This window comes from Ceratotherium simum, chromosome 10 (genome assembly GCF_057802395.1).
Source record: "Ceratotherium simum simum isolate JZ-2026a chromosome 10, ASM5780239v1, whole genome shotgun sequence".
Classification (NCBI taxonomy): domain Eukaryota; kingdom Metazoa; phylum Chordata; class Mammalia; order Perissodactyla; family Rhinocerotidae; genus Ceratotherium; species Ceratotherium simum.
In genome coordinates, this window is record NC_141909.1 from 68233953 (window position 1) to 68257513 (window position 23561).

General features: G+C 36.4%; 1 protein-coding gene across 1 annotated transcript in view; it reads left to right on the top strand.

Annotated features, from left to right (window-relative positions):
- The window catches only part of SOHLH2 (spermatogenesis and oogenesis specific basic helix-loop-helix 2), a 139731-nt gene that overhangs the window by 48798 nt on the left and 67372 nt on the right, over positions 1-23561 (top strand). The window contains exon 7 of the mRNA XM_087436194.1: positions 4118-4194. Coding sequence (XP_087292320.1) covers positions 4118-4194 — 77 coding nt within the window. The remainder of the gene's footprint in view (positions 1-4117; positions 4195-23561) is intronic.

A 23561-nucleotide genomic window follows, 5' to 3' on the forward strand; every position in this document is an offset into this window, starting at 1 on the left:
GAATGTGATCAGTAAATTATGAAAGATGTTGCACATATTTTCCACAGTTTTTCATTTGCTTTTCAGTTTTATTTATGATGTTGTTGATTATAGAGTTTTTTGATGTTCTCAGACTTATCTCTTATTTGTGGCTTCTGATGTCATAGTTTAAAAGACCATCTTCATCCCAATGTTTTCATATCATTCATCATATCTCTTTTTAGTACTCATATGGCTTAATATTTGACATTTAAATATTTAGTCCTTATTAACTTTATTTTGGTATATGTTTTAAGATTAGGATATGAGTTCAGTTTTCAATGTGCATTATCCAAATGGACGTGTCCAAAGAGAAGTTGGATCTATGAATCTCAGAAAAAAAAAGATAAAGATTAGAGATATAGATTTGGAAATTATTAGCATATAGGTAATAATGATGCCACAAGAATGAATGAAATGTATCAGGGAGATTACACAGGGTGAAAAGAAAAGATAGTCTAGGATAGAGCTCTGAAGAGTTTCCACAGTGATAGTCAAGGGAAGAAGAGCCAAAAAGAGGATGGGAGTCTTCAGGACATAGCTAGGTGAGGCAAGGAGGTAGAGGACCTTGAGGGCTGGGTTTGCCATAAAGGTAATCAGCTAATCACTCATCTGGAGTGTCCATCGAATCAATGAAAGGATTGAGAGGGAGTGAGTTAGGTTTGGAGACTGGAGCTCATAAGGGATGTATAGAACAATTTGAGAGTGGAATCAGGCCAATAGTGGGTAAAGGGAGACTTGGACGTCTAGTGCTAAGGTAAGTAGGAAATTGAGACAAAATGGCATCACTCCTTGCGGTCTCTTACCCATAAAATGGACAATCAGTTGAAGCTTTACAGTCCTGGATGCTCGGTTGGAAGCACTGCTTCCTGCTGCAGCGCAGGCACCCTCATGCCTTTCCTCAGACCATGTACTCCACTTGGAATATGCTGCTTCTCATAGATGCCAATTCCATTTCCTTCAAGGTCTACCACAAATGCTGCCTCCTTTATGAGGCCATGATATGATGAAAGACCATAGACTTTGGTGTCATTGCAAATTTGGATTTGAGTCCCAGCTTTATATTTACCACGGTGTGACATTTTTGTGCCTTCATTTCTTTCCTCCTCTGTAGAAGGGAAATAATAGTAGTATCTTGCAGGGGGTTAGTGAATGTTTAGAGACTATATGTCTGAGTGAAATGCCCGATGCATAATAGGTTCCAAATTCCAGTAAATGGTGGACATTGTTTTCCTGTGTTTCTCTTCTGATCTCCCTAACCCCTCTCTCTGTGATAGGGACGTCAGAATTTCTACTTGCCGTAGTCTTCCTCCTTTATTGTGTTTATCTGAAAAATTCATGTAGGTGGAATAGTTCCTACTCTGATTATACAGGATCACTGAACATATAATCAAAGCCTATTTTAACAGCTTCCCAGGAAGATGTTAATCCTGTTCCCCAGTATAAATGTTAATAAGGATTTTCACTCTAGAGTGAATTGTTAATCTTTATATTCAAAGATGGTTCTGACCATGTGGATACATAGTGACCGGAAAGGTCAATGGATGATTTGCAGTTCTTTCCATGCTGAATACATGAATAATTGATTCTTTGGGAGATAACTAGAGCTATTTTCTGAGTCTGCTGTTTATACTTCTGCTGTCTTCACGGTTTTGATTGAAACTGAGTTTCCACATCTCAAAATTCTTATAATTTACACAGTGTGTGTACAGCACGGACATTGCTTTTTAAGAATATGCAGGTACACTGCATGACTTAAAAGTCAGGGAGAAAGACTGACTAGTGTTTTTTGCAACAGATAATAAACATAACTTCTATTCCCATAAACATAGAATTTTAGCAATGGATCTGAGAGGTTGTGGAATATAATGCTTTTGTTTATAGATAAGGAACCTGAGGGCATTCTGTTTTCATTGTCGGGCAATTCTAGAATTGTTAAAGCATCTTATGATGCTCATTATTCTCCTTCCTTGAAGCTTCCTTAAAATCCACTGATTTTAGTTCCATCCTCTGAAGAACACAGAACAATTCCACACTCCCCTCCTGTATGACAACTTTTCAAAGATTTGAAAACAACTCTGAGTCTTCCTATAGGTTTTTTTTTCCTGAACTAAAATATTAAATTACATTAGCCATTCCTCATAACAGGTTCCAGACTATCCAGCTATTTCTGTTGCCTTTTTTGACAACTCTTATTTTGTTATTGTTCATTTAAAAACAGAGCGTCCAGCTTTAAATCTAGACTTGAGATATAATCTCAACAGCATAGCTATTAAAGTCTTGTCCCCACCGTACTCATTTGTCTTCTCTGCTGCCCAAGTGATCATTCTGAAGTACAGATGTTATGGTGTTGTTCCTCATTTAAAGCCTTCAGTGACTTTGCATTGTCCAAAGGATCTCAGCAGAGCTCCTCAGTGTGGTCTGCGAGGTCCCCTGTGACACCAGTGCCTGCTCTCCAGCCTTGTCCCTACTCACCCGGTACTGCAGCCAGACCAATGATATGTGCAATTCTTAGGTCTCTCGTGCTGCTTTATAACCTAGGCCCTTGCTGTTCCTTCTGCCTGGAATGTCCTTTCTCTAGCTCTTAATTGGCTCCTCTTCCACGTGGGGCTCCCTATAGCCTGAATTAGTTGTATGTGCTGTATGCTTACAAAGCACCTATGCAGACCTCTGCCAAGGCGGTGAATTGTATCATCTATTTATTTTGCTGTTTCCCCAACAGATTGTAAGAAACATGACTTGTCTTTGTACCCCAGTGCCGCATCTAGTGGTGACACATAGTAGATGCTCAATAACATTTGCTGCGTAAATAAATGAATGAATTCCACCTTTCTCGTCCAACGTGCCCAAAGTTGTCACTCTTAGCCAGTGATCTAACATTTTACTTCATAAAGAAAAGAGAGTTTATCAGGTATGAAATCCATCTGTCTTCCTTTTACCTTCAAACGTATCCGCATCTTTATCCACCATTCCTGTCCCTCCTCTTGTCTTAAAAAGGATCTCAGACTTCTTCCCAAGTCTATCCACTGCCTGTAGGACTAACTTAGTAAGTATTTCCCCTTTTATTTTTAATCTCTCTTCCATTGGCTGTGGCTTATCCTTTGTTTGCAACATGCTCATTGCTTCCACCAAGACAAAGCAAAAACAAACTTTTATTTTACTCTGACTATCCTCATAAAATTATTACCTCAGCTTTCTTTTTCTCAGCCAAATTTCATGAAAGAGTGGATATATTCACTGCCTTTGCTTTTCACTCCTTGACCTCTTTCAGCTCACTTCTGACCCCACCATTGGGCCCTGACACAATTTACCTCTTGATAGCCAAATACGATGGCTCCTTTTCAGGCCTCCTGGTAGTAGACATCTCTGAGGCATTTCATACTGCTAACTATGCTCACTTTTTTGAATATTCCCCCCTCCTGACTTTCATGACAGTACTTTTTCCTGGCTTTTCCTATTGTTTAAATAATGGCTTTATCTATCTTTACTGATTCTCCTATCCCTTAAAAGTTGCTTTCCCAATTTTATATCATCAACTCTCTTGCTTCTCTATGTGCTCTTAATGAATGATCTCATTTACTCGTGGCTTCAGTTGCCATCTCTAAGGTCATCAGCCTCAATTATTCCTGAATTGCAGATTATGTTTACATTACCCACAAGAAGTCTCCACTTTTGTCTCTTGGAGGAATTTCAAAATAGACAAAAATGAAAATAAGATCTTGTCTTTCCATTTCAACATACCTACATTTTCTATTGTCTTATCTACCTTAACGGCAGAGTGCATGTATTATTTATATTTAGTGTCTATTACAAAAACTTTTAATGATCTATACTACATGGATGATATGATTTTTCACAATTTCCTCTATATTTAAAAATGGTATGGACTGTAGGGTTGAAATAAAGGGGTTTCCAGAATCTTTCTTTAGAAGCCTTGTCCTACTGGAGAGGGCCAGAATTTCCCATTGTTTTTAGCTTCTTTTATACATGCTACTAAAGGAACTGGTTATGAAAGTGTTAATTGAGAATTGCCTGTTCCTCTTATCTCTGAAATCAATCATAAAATAAGAGGATAAATGCTCAGATGTTTGTATTTCAGGTCTCTGGCTCATACCAAGTCTCTAAAAGGCAACAGATGGATCAACTGCCTAGAATGAAAGAGAATCTAGTGAAAACGTAAGTTTAACTATGTCTCTCCTTTCTAATTAATTATATTTGAAAGTGAATGGTACTGACAAAACTGGTGTCCATTATATTTTGGAAGTTGAACTTCTATATTTTATAGCAACAATATAAAGTAGCAGATGGTAAGACAACTTAAAGAAGCTTGTCCTCTCCTGTCACTATTTACATACATTTTTGTAGATCCCAAGAACATTTTTTGTCCTTCAACATGAAAAGTTCTTATTTTCTAAGCTAAAACAATACTGTACCCAAGGAGAGCTTAAAAGTACACCATTAACAACAATATAAATACAATTAGGTTACTAGCATTAACCTTTCTAGTGAGGAAGTTTGGACACTGAAATAAATGTAGATGATAGTGCAGTTTACACCATGTTTTTCTATGTAAACAAAAACAATATAGGATGAATAAAGAACAGAAGAATGTTTTATGGGTTTAGGAGGTTATATCTACACACAATTTTTCCTGGTCCTATACTAAGTACAGAAGAATTACTCAAGCAACACTGTCTTATAAACCTTATCCCAGGTAGGGGAATATATTCATGTATAACTTAACAATATAAAAAATGTAAGCCAAGATATAAATTAGCTATAAATCAGAATCCTTTTCAAATACAGGCACTCAAGGTGTATGCAGGCCTACTATGTTAAATCTTTTCTGCACAATCACCCTAAATATTTATTTTTTATTTTTACATTTATCTTCTAGTTCTAATTTCTTGTAAAAAGATATCACCTCTCTTATTCAAATTTGCTTAAGTAGTGAAGGGAGAAATATTTTGAAAATAGAAATAAAACTGCTTCCTTCTAATCATATATTAAGACACTTATACGTGTATGTATCACTAGACTACAGGTCTATGAGGGCAGTTTGGTTTTCCATTGAATACTGTTTTAGGTTGGATCTTCCAGAGTAGACTCTGAAATGGTAATCAGCATGCAGGAAGTTTACTAATGAACATTCTTAGAATCAACGGTGGAAGGGAAGGAAACAGGTTTGGGGAGAGGGATTAGGGTTATAGTGCAGCTGCATCCCACGTACCAAGCTGATTCATCAGTGAACCAAGTGTGGGCCTCCTCTTCCTCTGATGGGATGACCTAGACTTTTATACAGCTAAGAGTCTGATCCCTGTTTTGCCATGTCCTTTTCAGGCCATGGCTAAGGTACTTGTCCACTTACTGTCAAAATTGGGCAAGATAGTACCAAAGGACACTCAAGTAGGTCATCTAGGTGCCAAACCTATCCCTCCTTGTCCTCTTGTAGCAGCAGCTGTATACTATTCTGATGATCGGTTTGTCTGTGGGGCCCTCCACGCCATAGGCCTGAACTGAACTTGAGGTGCTGGTGCATCAGAGGTGGATGACATGGTCTTGGATACCCACTCAGTAAGCTTACTTGTGCCCTCTGGCACTGCTCATGCTTGATCTTGGATGTATCACTTACATCTTTGATAGAACCTTACATTGAATATAGTGCCTGGCATAAATAGGTAAATAGGTGTTTAATAATTTTTGAATGAATGCATGAGTGAATGAATGGTCACACAAATGGACAAAAACCCCTTCACTTTCTGGAGATATTAATAACCCAAGTTTCTATACCTGTAATCTTCCAAATTAGGTGTATATAATTGATATTACCTTAAAATATTGTTGTTCTGAATTTCTGACAACTCTGGAATTTAGTGTACTTCTTTAGTTGAGGATTCAAATTTTAGTCTTAAAACCAAGTTTTGGTGTTAGGTACCTCACAGAAGAGGATATCCAAATGGCCAGTGGACATATAAAAAGTTACTCAACACCATTACTCATCAACAGAATGCAAATTAAAATTATGAGATACCACCACAAATTTTAAAGATTGATGATTCCAAGCGCTGCCAAAGATATGGAGGAATAGAGGCCGGCCTAGTAGCGTAGCAGTTAAGTGCAGCACTCCACTGCAGAGGCCCGGGGTTCTCGGGTTCGGATCCCAGGCATGCACCGATGCACCACTTGTCAAGCCATGCTGTGACAGTGTCCCATATAAAGTAGAGGAAGATGGGCACAGATGTTAGCCCAGGGCCAGTCTTCCTCAGCAAAAAGAGGAAGATTGGCAACAGATGTTAGCTCAGGGCTAATCTTCCTCACACACACAAAAAAAGATGTGGAGGAATAGACGACTCTCATATACTTCTAGAAGGAGTATAAATTTATACAGTCTCTTTGGAATACTGTTACCATTACTTTCTACATTTAGCTGATCATACACCTGTGACCCAACAATTCCACTCCTAGTTATATACCTCACAGAATGGTGCATACATTTTCACCAAAAGATCTGTACAAGAATGTTCATAGCAGCTTTATGCATAACAGCTCTAAACGGAAAAGAACTCAAATGTCTATCAATAAAAATATGGATAGGGGCCGGCCTGGTGGTATAGTGGTTAGATTCGTGCACTGCACTTCAGTGGCCTGGGGTTCGCAGGTTTGGATCCCAGGTGCGGGCCGACACACCGCTCATCAAGCTGTGCTGTGGAGGTGTCCCACATGCAAAATAGAGGAAGACGGGCACAGATGTTTGCTCAGGGCCAATTTTCCTTAGCAAAAAATAAATTAAAAAAAATAAATAAAAGAATGGATAAAAAATTTTGATATATACATATTCATATATATGAATATTTGTTTTTTATTGATGTTATTATTTGTATATTATTATATACTATATATGTTATATATTATATTTTTATATTGTATATATTATATATTTTGTATTATATATCTTATATTATACAATCTATTATATTATATTTTATATATTATACCATATATTATATTGTATATATTATTCATGTATATGAATAACAGCAGTAAAAACAAATATTCATATGTATAAATAATAACAAAAATGAAAACAAATAACCTAAAGTTCACACAACATTATGGATAGTTCTCACAGTATTGGCTGAAAGAGCCCAGAAATAAGAGACTATATACATACAATATGATTCTATTCATATAATATTCAAAGACAGGTAACTAAACTGTGCTGTCAGAAGACAGGATAGTGATTATCAATGAGAAGGAGAAAGGGAATAATAATTGGCAGGGCACGAGGAGGTCTTCCAGTGTGATGGCAATCTTATGTGTGCTGACTGGATGGTGGTTACACAAGTATCTGCTTTATTAGAATTCATTGAGCTGTACTCTTGTGTTTTATGCACTCTTCTGTATGTGTTATACTTAAAACAATGTTTTAAAAATCAAGTTTTTAGTGCTTCTTAATGTTTCTTTGGTTAATATTCTCATATACACACATGTTAAAATATTGACTCACAGAATTTTTCTAATGTTTGGAATAAATCAGAGTATTAGAAAATACCCATTTAACTGTGAAATTTTATTTAAAAAATCTATCAAAGAGGGATAGTGCCTCATTGACTATTAGCTATTATATTCCTGCTATGAGGAATCATGGCCACAAGTGAGCAAGATTTCTATACTGCTGTTGAAAGATATATTTTAGAGATCCTTATATAAACTGATTTCAAAAAAGGCTTTTTAAGATAAATATGAGAAATGGTCTCATTAGGATGAGATTTGGAAGTTGCCAAAAGCTTCTAGACAAGTTACTAGGTAACCTTATTGATTGTGACCCATGGCATGTATTAGCTATGAAAAATCATATTCCTGCAAGCAAGGAGCTCAAAAGCTGGTACCAAAGCAGTGGTTCCTAAAAGTAGAAAACTGTAACATTTATTTTTTTCTTTAGCGTGCAGCCTCGCTTTTTTCCTGCTTATGAAGAGTTTTAGAGCGATTAAAGGCCCCAGAGGAAGAAAATAACAAGGCAGTCCTTACTGCCCTGGGATAAAAGACCCTGAGAGAAATTGATTCTAGGACTCATTAAGAGACAGAGTGTAGAGGAACATCCTTTTGATAAGAAAAGCAGCTAGAATGGAGAAAACACAACCAAAATATGCAACGTTAAGGGAATAATTCAATAAACTATAATGATATTATGAAGTTACAAAAAACTGCATTCTAGGAAAATATATAACTGACATAGGAAAATGTTTACCTGTAGTAGTAGATAAAAATTATAATACAAAACAGTAGAATGGGATTGTGGATAACTTATATAGGAAAGAACGATAAAAATTTTAAATAGGTATAGAAAAAAAAATTTAAACTCAGAACTTCTTATTTTGGAACTAGATGTGTATAGGAAAAGTCAAGGTAATAATTAAGGGAATACTTGTGTCTAATTGCTTTAGTGTTTGTGTTTGTTTTTGTAGGATAGTATTGGGGCAGCCAATGAAAACAAGAATATTTGTACTTTTTTATTTTTTTAATTTTTTTTTTGTGAGGAAGATCAGCCCTGAGCTAACATCCGTGCTAATCCTCCTCTTTTTGCTGAGGAAGACTGGCTCTGAGCTAACATCTATTGCCAATCCTCCTCCTTTTTTTTTTTTCCCCCCAAAGCCCCAGTAGATTGTTGTATGTCATAGCTGCACATCCTTCTAGTTGCTGTGTGTGGGACGCGGCCTCAGCATGGCCGGAGAAGCAGTGCGTTGGTGCGTGCCCAGGATCTGAACCCGGGCTGCCAGTAGCGGGGTGTGCGCACTTAACCACTAAGCCACGGGGCCGGCCCAGAATATGTGTACTTTATAATAATTTTTAATTACTTTATATTAAAAGAGTAAAATTAAGAGAAAAATCCATCTAGTAGACAGACTGTGGAAGCTCTCAAGTCAAAATAATAGTGTAAATGTTTGAGTAGCTGATACAGTATGGTGTTTTAAAAAATAGTGAGAAGTAAGGTGGTAAGTGAAAATTTGCATTGGCTTCAGAGCAGATAGACTTGAATCAAGTTTTGTCTCTGCCACTTATTTAATGTGGCTTTGTATAAGTAACCTCTCTCAGGCTCAGTTTATTCACCTATAACGTGGGGTTGGTGAAACCCAAATTGAATGGTTAGTATGAGATTTAGAATTTATTGAAAACTCTCTAGTTCAATAAATATTAGCTATTCTTCTTCTTCTTCAATGTATAGTACTTTGTTGAATATAAAGAATTAGCTAAGTTACAAAGAATTAATTTGTGGGAAGAGAATAAGACATATGACAATAATTTGAAACTGCAAGTGACAAATCTACACAACACTGTTATGCTAACATAATCTTGCAAGGGTCTTAGCCAGTGTCATTTGTTTAAAAACCACAATACTCAGGAGTGTAAAATGGTTTCCAAATTTTGTTGACTGTGACTGGTAGCATATTGTGACCCAGTATACCCAATATATATTTATATGTCACTGAAACAATTTATGAAATAATACTTACCCTTACTATGTGCGATGCATACTGATATTTTCTATTCTGTTCTATTCTTTTATGTTGCTATTGTAATTCGCTAAATCAATCCACTAATGAGTTGCATTCTGCAGTTCAAAAAACACTGCTCTAGAGGCCGGCCCCGGGGCGTAGTGGTTAAGTGCGCACCCTCCGCTGCTGGCGGCCCAGGTTCAGATCCCGGGTGTGCACCGATGCACGGCTTGTCAGGCCATGCTGTGGCGGCATCCCATATAAAGTAGAGGTAGATGGGCACAGATGTTAGCCCAGGGCTAGTCTTCCTCAGCAAAAACAGAGGAGGATTGGCGTGGATGTTAGCTCAGGGCTGATCTGCCTCACAAAAAATAAAAAATAATAAAAAAAAAAAAACAAAAAAAACCCCACTGCTCTAATAGATGTCTAGGAGATTAAATATATTTTTAGAGTGATGTACCTCAGCTTGATGATTAGTGTCGTCATGTCAGTTAGATCTCTTAGAAACAGTTCATGTTTAGGAAGCTACTTAAAACATTCTTAAAGTATTATAAAAGCATTTAGTGTAGCAAAAAATAAATATCTATAATGAACTATTAATTAAATACTATATAACTGAATGCTTGTGATTAATTCTATATTACACCAGAAGATGAAATTATTCTAGAACGTTATTTAACTAAAAAAAATTTTAACATAAGAAATGGTTTATTCCCACAGTACAACATATAAAAATATTTTTAAGATATAATTCACATACCAAAAATTTTACCCTTTTAAAGTGTGCAATTCATTGAGTTTTAGTATATTGACAAAGTTGTGCAACCATCATCACTATATAATTCCAGAACACTTTCATCACCCCAAAGAGAAACCCCATACCTATTAGCAGTCAGTCCCCAGCCCTCCCACTTCCCAGCCCCCGGCAATCACTAGTCTACTTTCTGTCTCTATGGATTTGTCTATTCTTTTTATTTCATATAAATGGAAGCAAACAATATGTGCCCTTGCGTGTCTGACTTTGTCACTTTGCATGATGTTTTCAAGGTTCATCCGTGTAGGAGCATGTATCAGTACTTCATTCCTTTTTGTGTAATAAATTCCAGTTTTTGGATATACCGCATTCTATTTATCCATTAATCAGTTGATGGACATTTGGGTTGTTTACACCTTTTGACTATTATGAATAATGCTGCTATGAACATTCCTACACAAGTTTGTGTGCATACATGTTTTCAGTTCTGTTGGGTATATGCCTAAGAATGGAATTGCTGGGTCAACTGGTAACTCTGTTTATCTTTTTGAGGTACAGCCAAACTTTGTTCCAATTTTATATTCCTACTAGCAATGTATGAGGGTTCTAATTTCTCCACATCCCTGTCAACACTTGTTACTATCTTTTTTCTTTTTTTTTAACCATCCTAGTGGATGTGAAGTGGTATCTCATTGTGGTTTTGATTTGCATTTCCCTAAGACTAATGACATTGAGCATCTTTTCATGTATTTGCTGGCCATTTGCATAACTTCTTTGGAGAAATGGCTATTCAAGTCCTTTGCCCATTTTTTGATTGAGTTGGTTGTCTTATTGTTGTGCTATAAGAGTTCTTTATAATACTCTGGCTGCTAGACCTTATCAGATACATGATTTGCAAATATTTTCTCCCATTCTTTGGAAGTTTTTGTTTTCTTTTTTGATGACGTCCTTTGAAGTACAAATGTTTTGATTTTGATGAAGTCCAACTGATCCTGGCTTCCTAGGATTTTTTTTCTTGGTTGCTTGCAGTATCATATCTAAGAATTGTTGCCTAATCCAAGAATACAAAAATTTATACATATGTTTTCTTCTAAGAGTTTTATAGTTTTAGCTCCTTTTTGATACATTTTGAGTTAAATTTTGTATATGATGTGAAATAGGGGTCCAGTTTCAGTCTTTTGTGTGTCTATCCTAGCACCATTTGTGGAAAAGATTATTCTTCCCCAATTGAATTGTCTTGGCATCCATTTAAAAAATCAATTAACTGTAAACATATGCATTTATTTCTAAACTCTCAATTCTATTCCGTTGATTTATAAGTCTCTCCTTATGCCAGTATCATGCTGTCTTGATGACTGTGACTTTTCAGTAAGTTTTGAAATTGGTAAGTGTGAGTCCTCCAACCTTATTATTCTTTTTCAAGATCGTTTTGGTTGTTCAGAGTCTCTTTCATTGCCATATGAATTTTAGGATCAGTTTGTTGATTTCATCATAGGGATACCACAGAACTTGGAAAGGGGGAGTAGAGCAAGGTAAAATGTGACAAAGCTTGGGGCCGGCCTGTTGGCGCAAGCAGTTAAGTGCACACGCTCCGCTCCAGCAGTCCGGGGTTCTCAGGTTTGGATCCCGGGCGCGCACCGACACACTGCTTGTCAAGCCATGCTGTGGCGGCATCCCTTATAAAGTAGAGGAAGATGGGCACAGATGTTAGCTCAGGGCCAATCTTCCTCAAGAAAAAAGGGGAGGATTGGCATCGGATGTTAGCTCAGGGCTAGTCCTCCTCACACACACACACAAAAAAAGTGACAAAGCTCAGTGTTGTGTTTCAGCTGTGTGTGTGTGTGTGTGTGTGTATGTTTGTGTTTAATAAATTCTCCAGGATTGCTGCAAGCCTGTGGTTATTTCTAGGGTTCTGAAAAATTTGCTTCTGATCATTTTTGCCAATTTTCTCATTGCTTTTTTGAAGGAAAGAATTTTTGGAGGTCTTATTCTGTCATTTCTACTGCCGTTACTGCCTGAGTGATTTTGAAAGTACACTGCAGGGAATTGAAGCTGACTCTTACTTTCTCAAGTAAGAGTGTGGGGAGGTTGGTTTTATAAAGATACATAAGTCAATAAGGAAAAGATGGTCCCATGGAAATCCAAGAAACAGAATTCCAATATAACTGGGCCTATAGACATTAGACCTATAATTCAAGGAAGCTTTAAAACCAGCAGTAGTGCAGTTGAACAGTCCCTGGCACAGATTATGTGCTATAAATGTGTTGCTATTATTATTTGCAGTATAACCAACCACTCGTTCAGTCTCTACTTCTCTTTTCTTCTCATTACTGACTGCCATCTTCACTTTCTATGTCTCTTTTATATCACAGAACTTGGTATGTCATAGCTTCAATTTTATTATGATTTTAGCTAAGTTATATCTTTGGCTTACTCATGGATCCTTATTTCTTTATTGTCCCTATTCTACCTCATGGCTTCTCTGTATATTTTCTTAGCTTCACTTCAAATTTCCAGGGGCAAATATTAGAATGGTCCATTTCATTCCTTTTTGGACAGAATTTTCCACATTAGACCACCTCATGGGCTGCTTCCCAGCCTTTGGATTATCTGATCTTGGGTAGGTTGCCTCTCTAGCCATGGTGACATGATGTAGTATGACATGTGGCTGCCTAGGATTGCACTGGAAGCAGGAAATCTGCACAGGGAGACTTCCATGTGAAGGACTGTGGGCTGGGAGAACTAGGTACAATATATAGTTTTCCCTATATGGCATATAATGTTTTTGTTGTACACAATGGTGACTGAAAAATCATGATTAACACTTATTTTTTTCAGGGGAAGATATAATCCAGTTAATCAGCAGATAATGAATGCCAAGAGAGGACCAGTAAAAAAGATTACAAGATCAAACCATCTTCCAAAACTCAATTCATGATTCGAAAACTGGGTGGATTTCTATTTCTTCCTTTTTTTCACTTGTAATATTCACCTTGTGAAGTTAATGTTCAACACATTTTTCAGGGAATGAAATAGATAAGAAAAAACTGTCAAACTTCTTTTTAGCTCCTCTTCCAGAAGTTTGTCCCTTTGGCTGCATAAAAGTAATTTTCTCAAGTGACCCTAAAATATTTATAGCAGTGCTCATGATTTTTAAAATATCCTAGGAAGCCTGAAGGTCGGCATCATTACACTTGCTTTTAATATATCCATGATCTGGTCTGATAGTAACATTGCTATTATATTCGGTTTCTAGTTGGCTGTTAGCTAAAAATGTGAGTTCATCAAAACTCTTTGCTATTTTACACTATATCATGTTCAGTTTTTTTAAAAACTAAAAAGCTTTAGACAAAGCTGCAAATCAAATGCATTTTAAACTTTGACTTGAACCATCATGGTATTGTGGAAACAGCCTTCAATCAGGAATCCTCTTGGTTATAGTTCCACCTTGCTTATGAGATCTTGGGTAAGTTCCTTTACCTCATCTTTATTTCCCACATCTGTAAAATGACTGAGTCAAACTATACAATTTCTAAGGTTTCTTACTATTCTAGAAAACCATTACTTATTCAGCCTCAAGGTCCTGCTACTTAGCACATGGTGTTGTAACTCATTTTGTGATGTTTATTAATTCATAGTGATGGCCTAGTTCTTTGTACCAAAGTTTGCAAGTGTTCACAATACTCAAGTCTAGAAGTAGAGATAGAATGAGGGTAGGAGAAGGGTTCTTTTAAGGCATTTATAAAGTTTATTGAATTCTCCTATTCATGTTTAGACTGTTTTGTAACTATCACTTAAGTCTGGGACATACATATGATTTATTTGCCCAACTTAATAAGTGAAATTATTGGACTCTAAATTTCCAGAAATCACCCAGAGGTAAGTATAGTTTCCAGCTAGTGGTGTTCTCACCTAATATCTGGCACTAAAACCTAAATTCTATTCAGTATCACCAGTAATGAATACCAAATGCATTTCTATAACTATCTCTATAGGCATTCGCTTTCTTTCTTTAAGGAAGAACACATAAATTTCACACAGCCAAATCATTCTTTTATGTGACTTTAAAATGTAATGCAGAGAAATATAAAGTAACTTCCTGTAAATTATTCTACATGGGAACTGTTTGGAAATATTTTCCCCTGTTCTTAAGCTAACTACAGATATCAGGTACCATAACTCATATTGTTAAACAAATAGTAGATTTTTATGTCTTGGACCATGTTTCTTAGCAATAAATAAGTAGATAATTTAAATATTGGTAATAATTGTACTAATCACAGAATCACCACTGAAAAATAAATTTGTTTCTATCATACAGAGCTAAGCCATTATGGAGATTGGATTGAAGAACATTTAAAGTTATCTCAATCGTGGGGATGTTATATTAGTTGTGCGTCTTACTACAGGGACTCTCATCTTTAAGTGTTAGTTCTACAGGAGCTACTTTGAGATATTTTCCAGATGTCAGAAAATATCTGTCTTAAACAGAGTGATGGAATGGTGGTGGGATAGTATAAAGAACTGAAATGGGGGGCTCTCTAAGATCTGCGTTCTAATATCAGTTTTGCTACATCTAAGCTCTGACTTTGAGTAAATTGCATTGCTTCCCTTTCATCATTTGTAGAGTTGGGAATATTTACCCTAACTCCTGCCTTGGGATGGTTGTGCAGGTCAAGGGGGCTTACTACATATTTATTTGTTTACTACTTTGTACCCTATTTCCCTCTAAAAAGAATGTGCATTAGCTTTTACCAAATATAGAGGTATAAAAACAATACCCACAAGATAAAAGATGAAAATAAGAGTTAAAGTTTTGTATTCCTGATTAAGAAAAGCTCTAGCTGTAAGCTTTCTAGCAATCGGTACAAAGAAGGAACGACTTAGACAGCTCTCATATTTTTGTAGGAATATACAGGTAGAAAAAAAGCTTTACCTAGTTCTAAGCTCTGAAAATAATTTGTCACGTAAAGTTTTATAAGAAAATGCAATTATTTATTGAAGTAACCGGAACAAAAATGATAATTCGAGGTCTTTATTTTGTTTAATACTGAAATATGTATTAATATCAGTATTTGTTTTTTTAAAGAGTTCAGAATTCATAAAGCAAAAAATTAGTAAAATCATATTTAATATATTTAAAAATGTTAAATGTCTAAAATGTATTACAAAATATCAAACATTGCTATAATCAAAAAGACAGGTAATAATGAGTATTGGTGAGGATGTAGAGAAATTGGAACACTCATAGACTTCTGGTGGGATGTAAAATGGCACAACCACTTTGGAAAACAGTCTGTCAGTTCCTCAAAAGGTTAAACATAGAATTACCATATGACCCAGTGGTTCCACTCCTCTGTATATATCCAAGAGAAATGAAAACCTATGTCCATGTAAAAATGTGTACACTAATATTTATAGCACCATTATTTATAATAGCTAAAAAGTGGAAACAACCCAACTGTCTATCAACTTGATGACTGGATAAAGTGTGGTACATCTAAACAATGGAATATTATTTAGCAATAAAAAGGAATGAAATACTGACACATGCTACAACATGGATGAACCTTGAAAACATTAGCCTAAGTGAAAGAAGCCAGTCACAAAAGATCACATGTTGTATAATTCCATTTATACGAAATGTCCAGAATAGGCAAATCCATATGGACAGAAAGTAGATGAGTAGTAGTTGCCTAGGACTGGCAGGGATGGGTGGAGGGTGAGTGATGGAGAGTGACTGCTAACACGTACATGGTTTCTTTTGGGGGTGATAAAAATGTTCTAAAATTAATTGTGGTGATGTTTGCACAATTCTGTGAATATACTAAAAACCATTGAATTGTACGCTTTAAGTGGGTTAATTGCATGTTATGTGATTTATACCTCGATAAAGCTGTTATAAAACAACAAATGTTAAACATATGACATTTTAATGTAAATTAGTGGATACATTTTAATGAAATATTATTTGATCTTTCTCAGAAAATATGATCTTAGAAATCAAAATGCATTGTCACTAGTGCTATTGTTGAGTCAAAGCATATTTTTGAGCAGAATCTTCCAACTAAGAAGCTCTTTCAGATACTACACTAGTCAGAAGAATAATGAGGATTGTATGCTACTTCCCAATATTTCCTTGACTTCTTTAACTTTGAATAATCCCATTTCTTTCTTGATAACCTTGTAGTAATATTTGTAAAACATCTTTTGATTTTTGACTAGGATTAGATTTTTTAAAAAAATTTGTAGAGAGCCATATTCAAGGACTAGGATTTACTATGTGCTATGTTTTTTTTTTTTTAATTTTTTTTATTTATTTACTTTTTCCCCCAAAGCCCCAGTAGATAGCCATATGTCATAGCTGCACATCCTTCTAGTTGCTGTATATGGGATGCGGCCTCAGCATGGCCGGACAAGCGGTGCGTCGGTGCGCGCCTGGGATCCGAACCCGGGCCGCCAGCAGCGGAGCGCGCGCACTTAACCGCTAAGCCACGGGGCCAGCCCCTATGTGCTATGTTTTTGTTTCAAAGAAATTATTTCTAGTTTTTTTAAGTCATCATCATTAGTATTATCATGTATAGCTGGAGATTCCAAAGAAGAGTCACCTATATCAGTTTTGGCACTATGATGTTCTATTCTCCTGGACAAGAAATTCTTTTTTTTTTTTTTACAGTTAAGTTTCAGTTTCTTGTATTCTTTTTTATTTTTTTAATTAATGAATTAATTTATTTTTTGTGAGGAATATCAGCCCTGAGCTAACATCCATGCCAATCCTCCTCTTTTTGCTGAGGAAGACCAGCTCTGAGCTAACATCTATTGCCAATCCTCCTCCCTTTTTTTCCCCAAAGCCCCAGTAGACAGTTGTATGTCATAGTTGCACATCCTTCTAGTTGCTGTATGTGGGACGCGGCCTCAGCATGGCTGGAGAAGTGGTGCGTCGGTGCGCGCCCGGGATCCAAACCCGGGCTGCCAGTAGCGGAGCGCACGCACTTAACCACTAAGCCACAGGGCCGGGCCCAAGAAATTCTTTATTTTGAACTAACAATTATTCTTGCAACAGAAGCTTATGAATAACACTATCTGGTTTCTTTTTCCTATGTGCACAAGTGAGGACCTGCCGAGACTTAGAGACCATATATTATATGTCTTTTTTTTTCACAAATTGAGTAATTGAGCCATATTTATTTTTAAATGTAAATAATTTGATTTTTTATTTTTTAAAATACCAGCATAACAGAATTATATCAACAACAATGCTAGGATTTTGGTATTTAAGCAGAGCAGAGTATACCAGAATACTAAAAACTGCTATGAAAATCACTAAACATGATTGAGGTATGAAAAAGTACCTTTAAAATAATAAAGCACTGCTTAAATGTAAGATCACATCATTATTGACAGTAGGACACTATTTTTAAAACAAGTTAACACCAGATGGATCTGACCTACGAATTAGAAAAGTCTTGAATTTATAGGCCATCCTTTTAACTTTATCAAAGGAATTTCGTATTTACTGTCTCAGTTACAGGGAAAGTATTACTATCTGTAGACCTACCCAACAGCGAGTCTGTCATCACTGGAATTATTCAAACAGAGGCTAGGTGACCGTTTGTCAGGGATACTAGAGAGAGGATTCCTGCCGTGGGTGGAAGTTGGATTCACAGAGTGCCAATAACCCTTCTGATGCTAAGATACTGTGATTCCCTGCTCATTTGTCAGATAAGGAAATGAAGACAAAAATAACTTCCTAAAATATATATTGATTGAATCCTATAGGCTGTGTCCACATAGGCTGTAGCTATGGACTTTCAAAAGCATTGTTGCTTTACCGGTAGCCAAAACTAATGAAATCAGCTGTCATATTATTCATGGCCAGCTGTTAAATGTAAACTAAAATTAGATACCATTTTCATGTATAAAATGGTTTCAAAATGATAATTTTCAATGCTAATGTATCTGAAGTTTAAAAGTTCTAATATACTGCTGGTGAAAGTATAAATTAATGTAATTCTTTTGGAAAGCAGTTCAGTTATATTCTTGAGTAGCCTTAATGTTCATACATTGACTTGATAATTGTACTTCTAGTAATCTATTCTAATGAAAAATCTTGCATATAGAAAACACAGCACAATCATTTTATCAGCATTATTTATAACATCAAAAAGCGGAGATTTCCTTGGTGGATTATGATACTTTCACATGGTTGAATATTATGCAGCAATTAGAACTTGCTATCTTATATTAAAATTCTTTCTTCTCTTGTATTTCCTACATTCTGAAGCACTTCGGTGTTTTTTGTCTCCAGCACTTTCATATAATGAACAATCTTATTCATCATTTGTCACCAGTTAGTACCTAGGATATGACATGCACTTAATACATTTTAACTTAAATGGATAGCTCCAAAACAGAGTTTATAATATCATGGGAGGACTTAATATTAGAATGTTAACACATCGGTACAAAGTCTTACATACAATATGATTTTAACTATTTAAAAATATCTATAGGAGAGGGTACAAAACGGGACTCTAGTCTACTGATAATGCCAAAAGATGTGTTTCTGTTATACAAATTTACTGTCCAGCTCTACAGAGGAAGGTGAGGTAGGCTCCAAACCATGATCTACAGATAGGTGGAGAGGAGGGGAAGACTTATGGAGTGGGAGAAGGGAACATGTTTAACAGGCTGTATAACTTAGGGAAGCATACTTAACTTTCCTGTCTTAAGTTTTTACCCTGTAGAATGAAGATAGAACTAATTGATTTCAACGATACTTTTATGTGTGCTGACAGGGAAGGGGGCGTGGTCAAACACGTTTTTATTGAAACAATTCTGATATCTTAATGTAACAAAAATAAGAATAGAAATCACAAAACGTCAGGTATCTAAAAAATGTATATTGACTTACCGGTGTATAAATAGCTAAGAAAGTCTTGAAAGCCGATGACAGCAGTAATTTGTCTAGATAAGGTTAAAGGAATTGGAGCAAACAATAAGTAAATAGTGGGCAGAGGTCAATGAAATAACCACACTAGGATTTAAGGAGCTTTCAAGGAGAATATTTTCCTTTACCTCCATTCTTTCCTTTTTCTTCTCATTATACCACTTACTTAAGGCCTTTATTATAGCCAGATAGCTAGACAAAAGAGAAAAAAGGTGATAAAAATGTCATCCTGGTGTGTTGAGAGTCAGTTAATAATACTTACTGATGATGGATGTAGAGAATCCTTTCATCTCTCTAACTAGAATTGACCTCTTTATTAACTGAACTCCTGTGATTAACTTCCTTGCTTATGCCACTTCTGTGGTTCTAATCACCTTCTATCCTGAATGATGGGTTTATTTTGTTTTATGTTTTGCATGTCTTTCTCTGTTACAAGAGAGTTAGCTTCTGGAAGGATAGGGCCATATCTGATTCATCTTTGTATTTCCATCAGGACTTAGTTCAGGGACATACATATTTTGGATGCTCAGTAAATATTTGTAATGAAAAGGTGGACCTAAACACAGGTAAGGGTTTTTTAAGGATCCTTAAGGACTTAGGGAATTAAAGAGACTTGTAAGAAATAATGGAGTAGCAAAGTGTGAACTAACAGCCCAAGGATCAGAGCCTTAAGAATAGGAACCCTAGCTTGGGAGTAACTCTTATAATGCTAACCTGCCAAGGACTAAAGTGAAATGAGCAATATGGGGACATTGTACTAAAATAATTTTTCTCATTAAATATAGCCCTAGTTTGTATGATGTGATAGAGTACTAAAGAAGTGAAGGGGAAAACCATGAATGCAGGGTACTGATTTTAGAAGAGAAATCTTACCTCTTCTCTTGAGATGTGGCAACAAAACATTAACCATTATGAGAATCTTCCATTTGGTATCTACACTGGGCCTATTTTGAGACTCTTAAGCATATAAAATGGCACATAGTAAGCTGTATAAATGTTTGATATTATCATCCTCTCATTAACCCCATTGTGAGAGTTTAGATGGCTGAGAAGTTAGAGGGAACAGTAGTCCACAGAAGGCTGCCCTCATTTCTGACCCCAAGTGTAAGTTTAGGGGGTTGCTATTCCACCTTCAGGTTCAATAATTTGCTAGAAGTGCTCATAGAACTCAGTGAAAGCTGTTATACTCATAATTATAGTTTATTATAGAGAAAGCATAGAGATAAAAATCAGTCAAGGAAAGACACACAGGGCAGAGTCCAGGAGGGGTCCAAACATGGGTCTTCCAGCTGTCCTCGCCACATGGAGTGGAGTCTTAGACAGTGACAACACTTCCCAGCCATGATGTGTGACAACATACATGGAGTATCGTCAACTAGAGAAGCTCACTTGATCCTAGGTGTCCAGAGTTTTTATAGGGGTTCAATCACATATTCTCAGCATGGCAGATCTTTAGTCTCCAGCCTTCCAGAAGTAGAGCTGATACCACATGGTGGCCCAAAACCCCCATCATAAATCACATTGTTAGGCTGTCTGGTAGCCAAAACCTCTAGGCAAACACTCCTATCAAGCAAAATAGTCTACGGGCCTGGAAATCACTTCCCAGTAGCTGAGAGCTAAGGCCAGACCTCTCTTTGGGTGAAGAAGTTGAATTCTTCACTACACACCCATCCATACAATAGGGATGGTAATATCAATCTTACAGATTTTATAATGATATAATAAGTTAATGTATGTGAAGGTGTTTGTAAACTCTTAAGTCTAATCCAGTGTGAGGTACTACTGCTGTCATTTTTTTGATCAACTTTGACCCCACTATTCTAATAAGCCACAATAACTTGCCTTGGAAATCCATCTGTTTAAATTTATATTTGCTCACATATTTGTCATTTCTGGCATTCTTTAGTCCTTTGTGTAGATCCAAGTTTCCATCTGGTATTATTTTCCTCCCACTTGGAGAACTTCCTTTAACATTGCTTGAAGTGCAAGTCTGCTGGCAATTAATTCTGTCTACTTTTGTTTGTCTGAAAAAGTCATTTCACCTTCATTTTTGAAAGATACTTTCACTGGTGTGTAGAGTAATGGTCAACTCTACAAAGGAAGAGGAGTAGCCACAAGTGATGATTCCAGGGGTTGGAGGAGAGGGAGGGGAGGAATCTTTCTGGAATAGAAGGGAACATGCTAGGTTGATAGTTTTAGGCTTTCAGCACATTAAAGATTCCATTCCATTGTCTTATGACATCCACAGTTTCTGATGAGAAGTGTGCGATTTTCTTTGTTCCTTTGTACATAATGTGGCTTTTATAACTGGCTCTTTTGAAGATTTTCTATCATTTTTAGGAATTTCTCCTAGTGAGCCTTCATGTGGTTTTGTGTTTATCCTGCACAGAATTCATTGAGCTTTTTTGATCTGTGAGTTTTGAGTTTTCATCAAATTTGGAAAATTTTTAGTCATTTTTTTCAAGTTATTTTTCTGCCTCCCCCTCCTCCCAGGACTTTAATTACTACCTGTGGTAGACCACTAGATATTGTTCTATTTGGTTCTTTATTTTTTATATCTTCTATTTCTCTCACTGTATTTATGTTTTCCTTTAATAATTGAATATAGTTACAACAGCTATTTTAACATGCTTATTTGCTAATTCCTTTATCTTTATCTCTCTCATTTCTAGGTCTGCTTCTAGAGACTGATTCTCCTGGTTTTGGGTCTTATTTTCTGCTTCTTGTCATATCTGCTAATTTTTTATTGGTTGTTGGACATTGGTCATTTCACATTGTTGGTTATAGATTTTTGTTGGGCTTTGTTCTTCTAGGCAGTAAGTTACTTGCAGTTCAATTTAATCTTTTCAGGCCTTTGTTACGGCAGGCATAGAGTAATCTTTAACCTAGAGATAGTTTAGCCCCATTACTAAGGCATAGCTATTGTGGTCTCTACTAAATGTCGTGAGTGATCAATAAGGACACTCAACTCTGGTTGGAGCTCAGACTTCTCTTAGCCCTTTGTGAGCACTCTGCCCGAACTTGTAGAGTTTTACTCTAAGCTTATGTGTCTTAGTGTCCAGCAAAAACTTCAGAGGTCCCTATGTAGATTTCTGGAATTCTGTTTTTGTATAACTCTTTTCTCTCCAGTGCTCTGCTCTGCAACTTCAGCTACTTTAGCCTGCATGAACTCCAGTCTGTCTCCTCAACTATGTGAAACTACCACAGGATCACTGTCCTGCTCTGAGGTCTGGAATGCAAGGCAGAAATCTAGAGTGATAGTAGGGCTCACTTTATTTCTCTCAGGGATCACAATCTTATGGTGCATGTTTCTTAATATCTGCAAACAATTATTTCACATATTTCTGTCCAGTTTTCTGTTTGTTCACAGCAAGAGGCTAAATCTTGCCCCGATAATCCACGAAGGCCAGAAGTAGAGGATCCATCCATTTAAACCTAAAGCATCAAAACAGCAAAGAAAATGTTTTTAATCCAATATAAAAATTCATTTTACTTTGAGTCTATAACATTTTCTTATGTTATCACCTAAATATATTTTTCTCACCTTAATCACTGAAATTTGCACTGGATAAAATGATTGGACAGGTCTTTGTCTTGTCTTCTTTGGTGGGGTGGTAATGTATTCTGGGAAGAAAGGAGCAAACGGATATTTGATGATCAAATTGATGGACTGTGGCAAAGACTGCTATGTGCTGTTTCCTTTTTCTACGGGACGCAGAGCTAGGCTACATTTTCCATGTGTGGAACACTTTGTTTACCAGTGCATGGTACCCGCACTACTTTGTTTAGTGATATATGTGTGAAATGCTCTGTTAGTAGTATACGGCGTGTACACTACTGTGTTTAGAGATATAGGTGTGAAACACTGTGTGCAGCTAGGTGTGGCCCTGCGACCAACTTCAGGCCAATATAATCTAGGCATACATGACATATGTCATTTCTGTGACTGGCCCATTAAAACCTCCTAGGTAATCCTTGGTTGTGCTCTTTTTAAATCTTGTTTGACAGGTGGATATTGAGGGTCTAGAAGTAAATTCCAAGGCCCCAGGGGATGGAAGAAACTTAGGTACCTGAATCATTGCATATAGCAGGTCCATTTTTCTCACCTTGCTAACTCTCATTTGATTGTGGGATGTGTGAAAAGTAAATCCTTGTGAGTGAGCGGGTGTGTGTGTGTTAAGTTACTGAGATCTGGGTTTTACTTGTTGAAGCAGTTAGCCTATGCTCACTAATATAGTATCAAACAATATTTTTAGTAAGGCTTACTGGTGTTTGGATTTTTTTTTCAGTAGATAATTATATTTTTCTTTGAAGCTACATAGAGATAAATTCAGCTATTCATTGA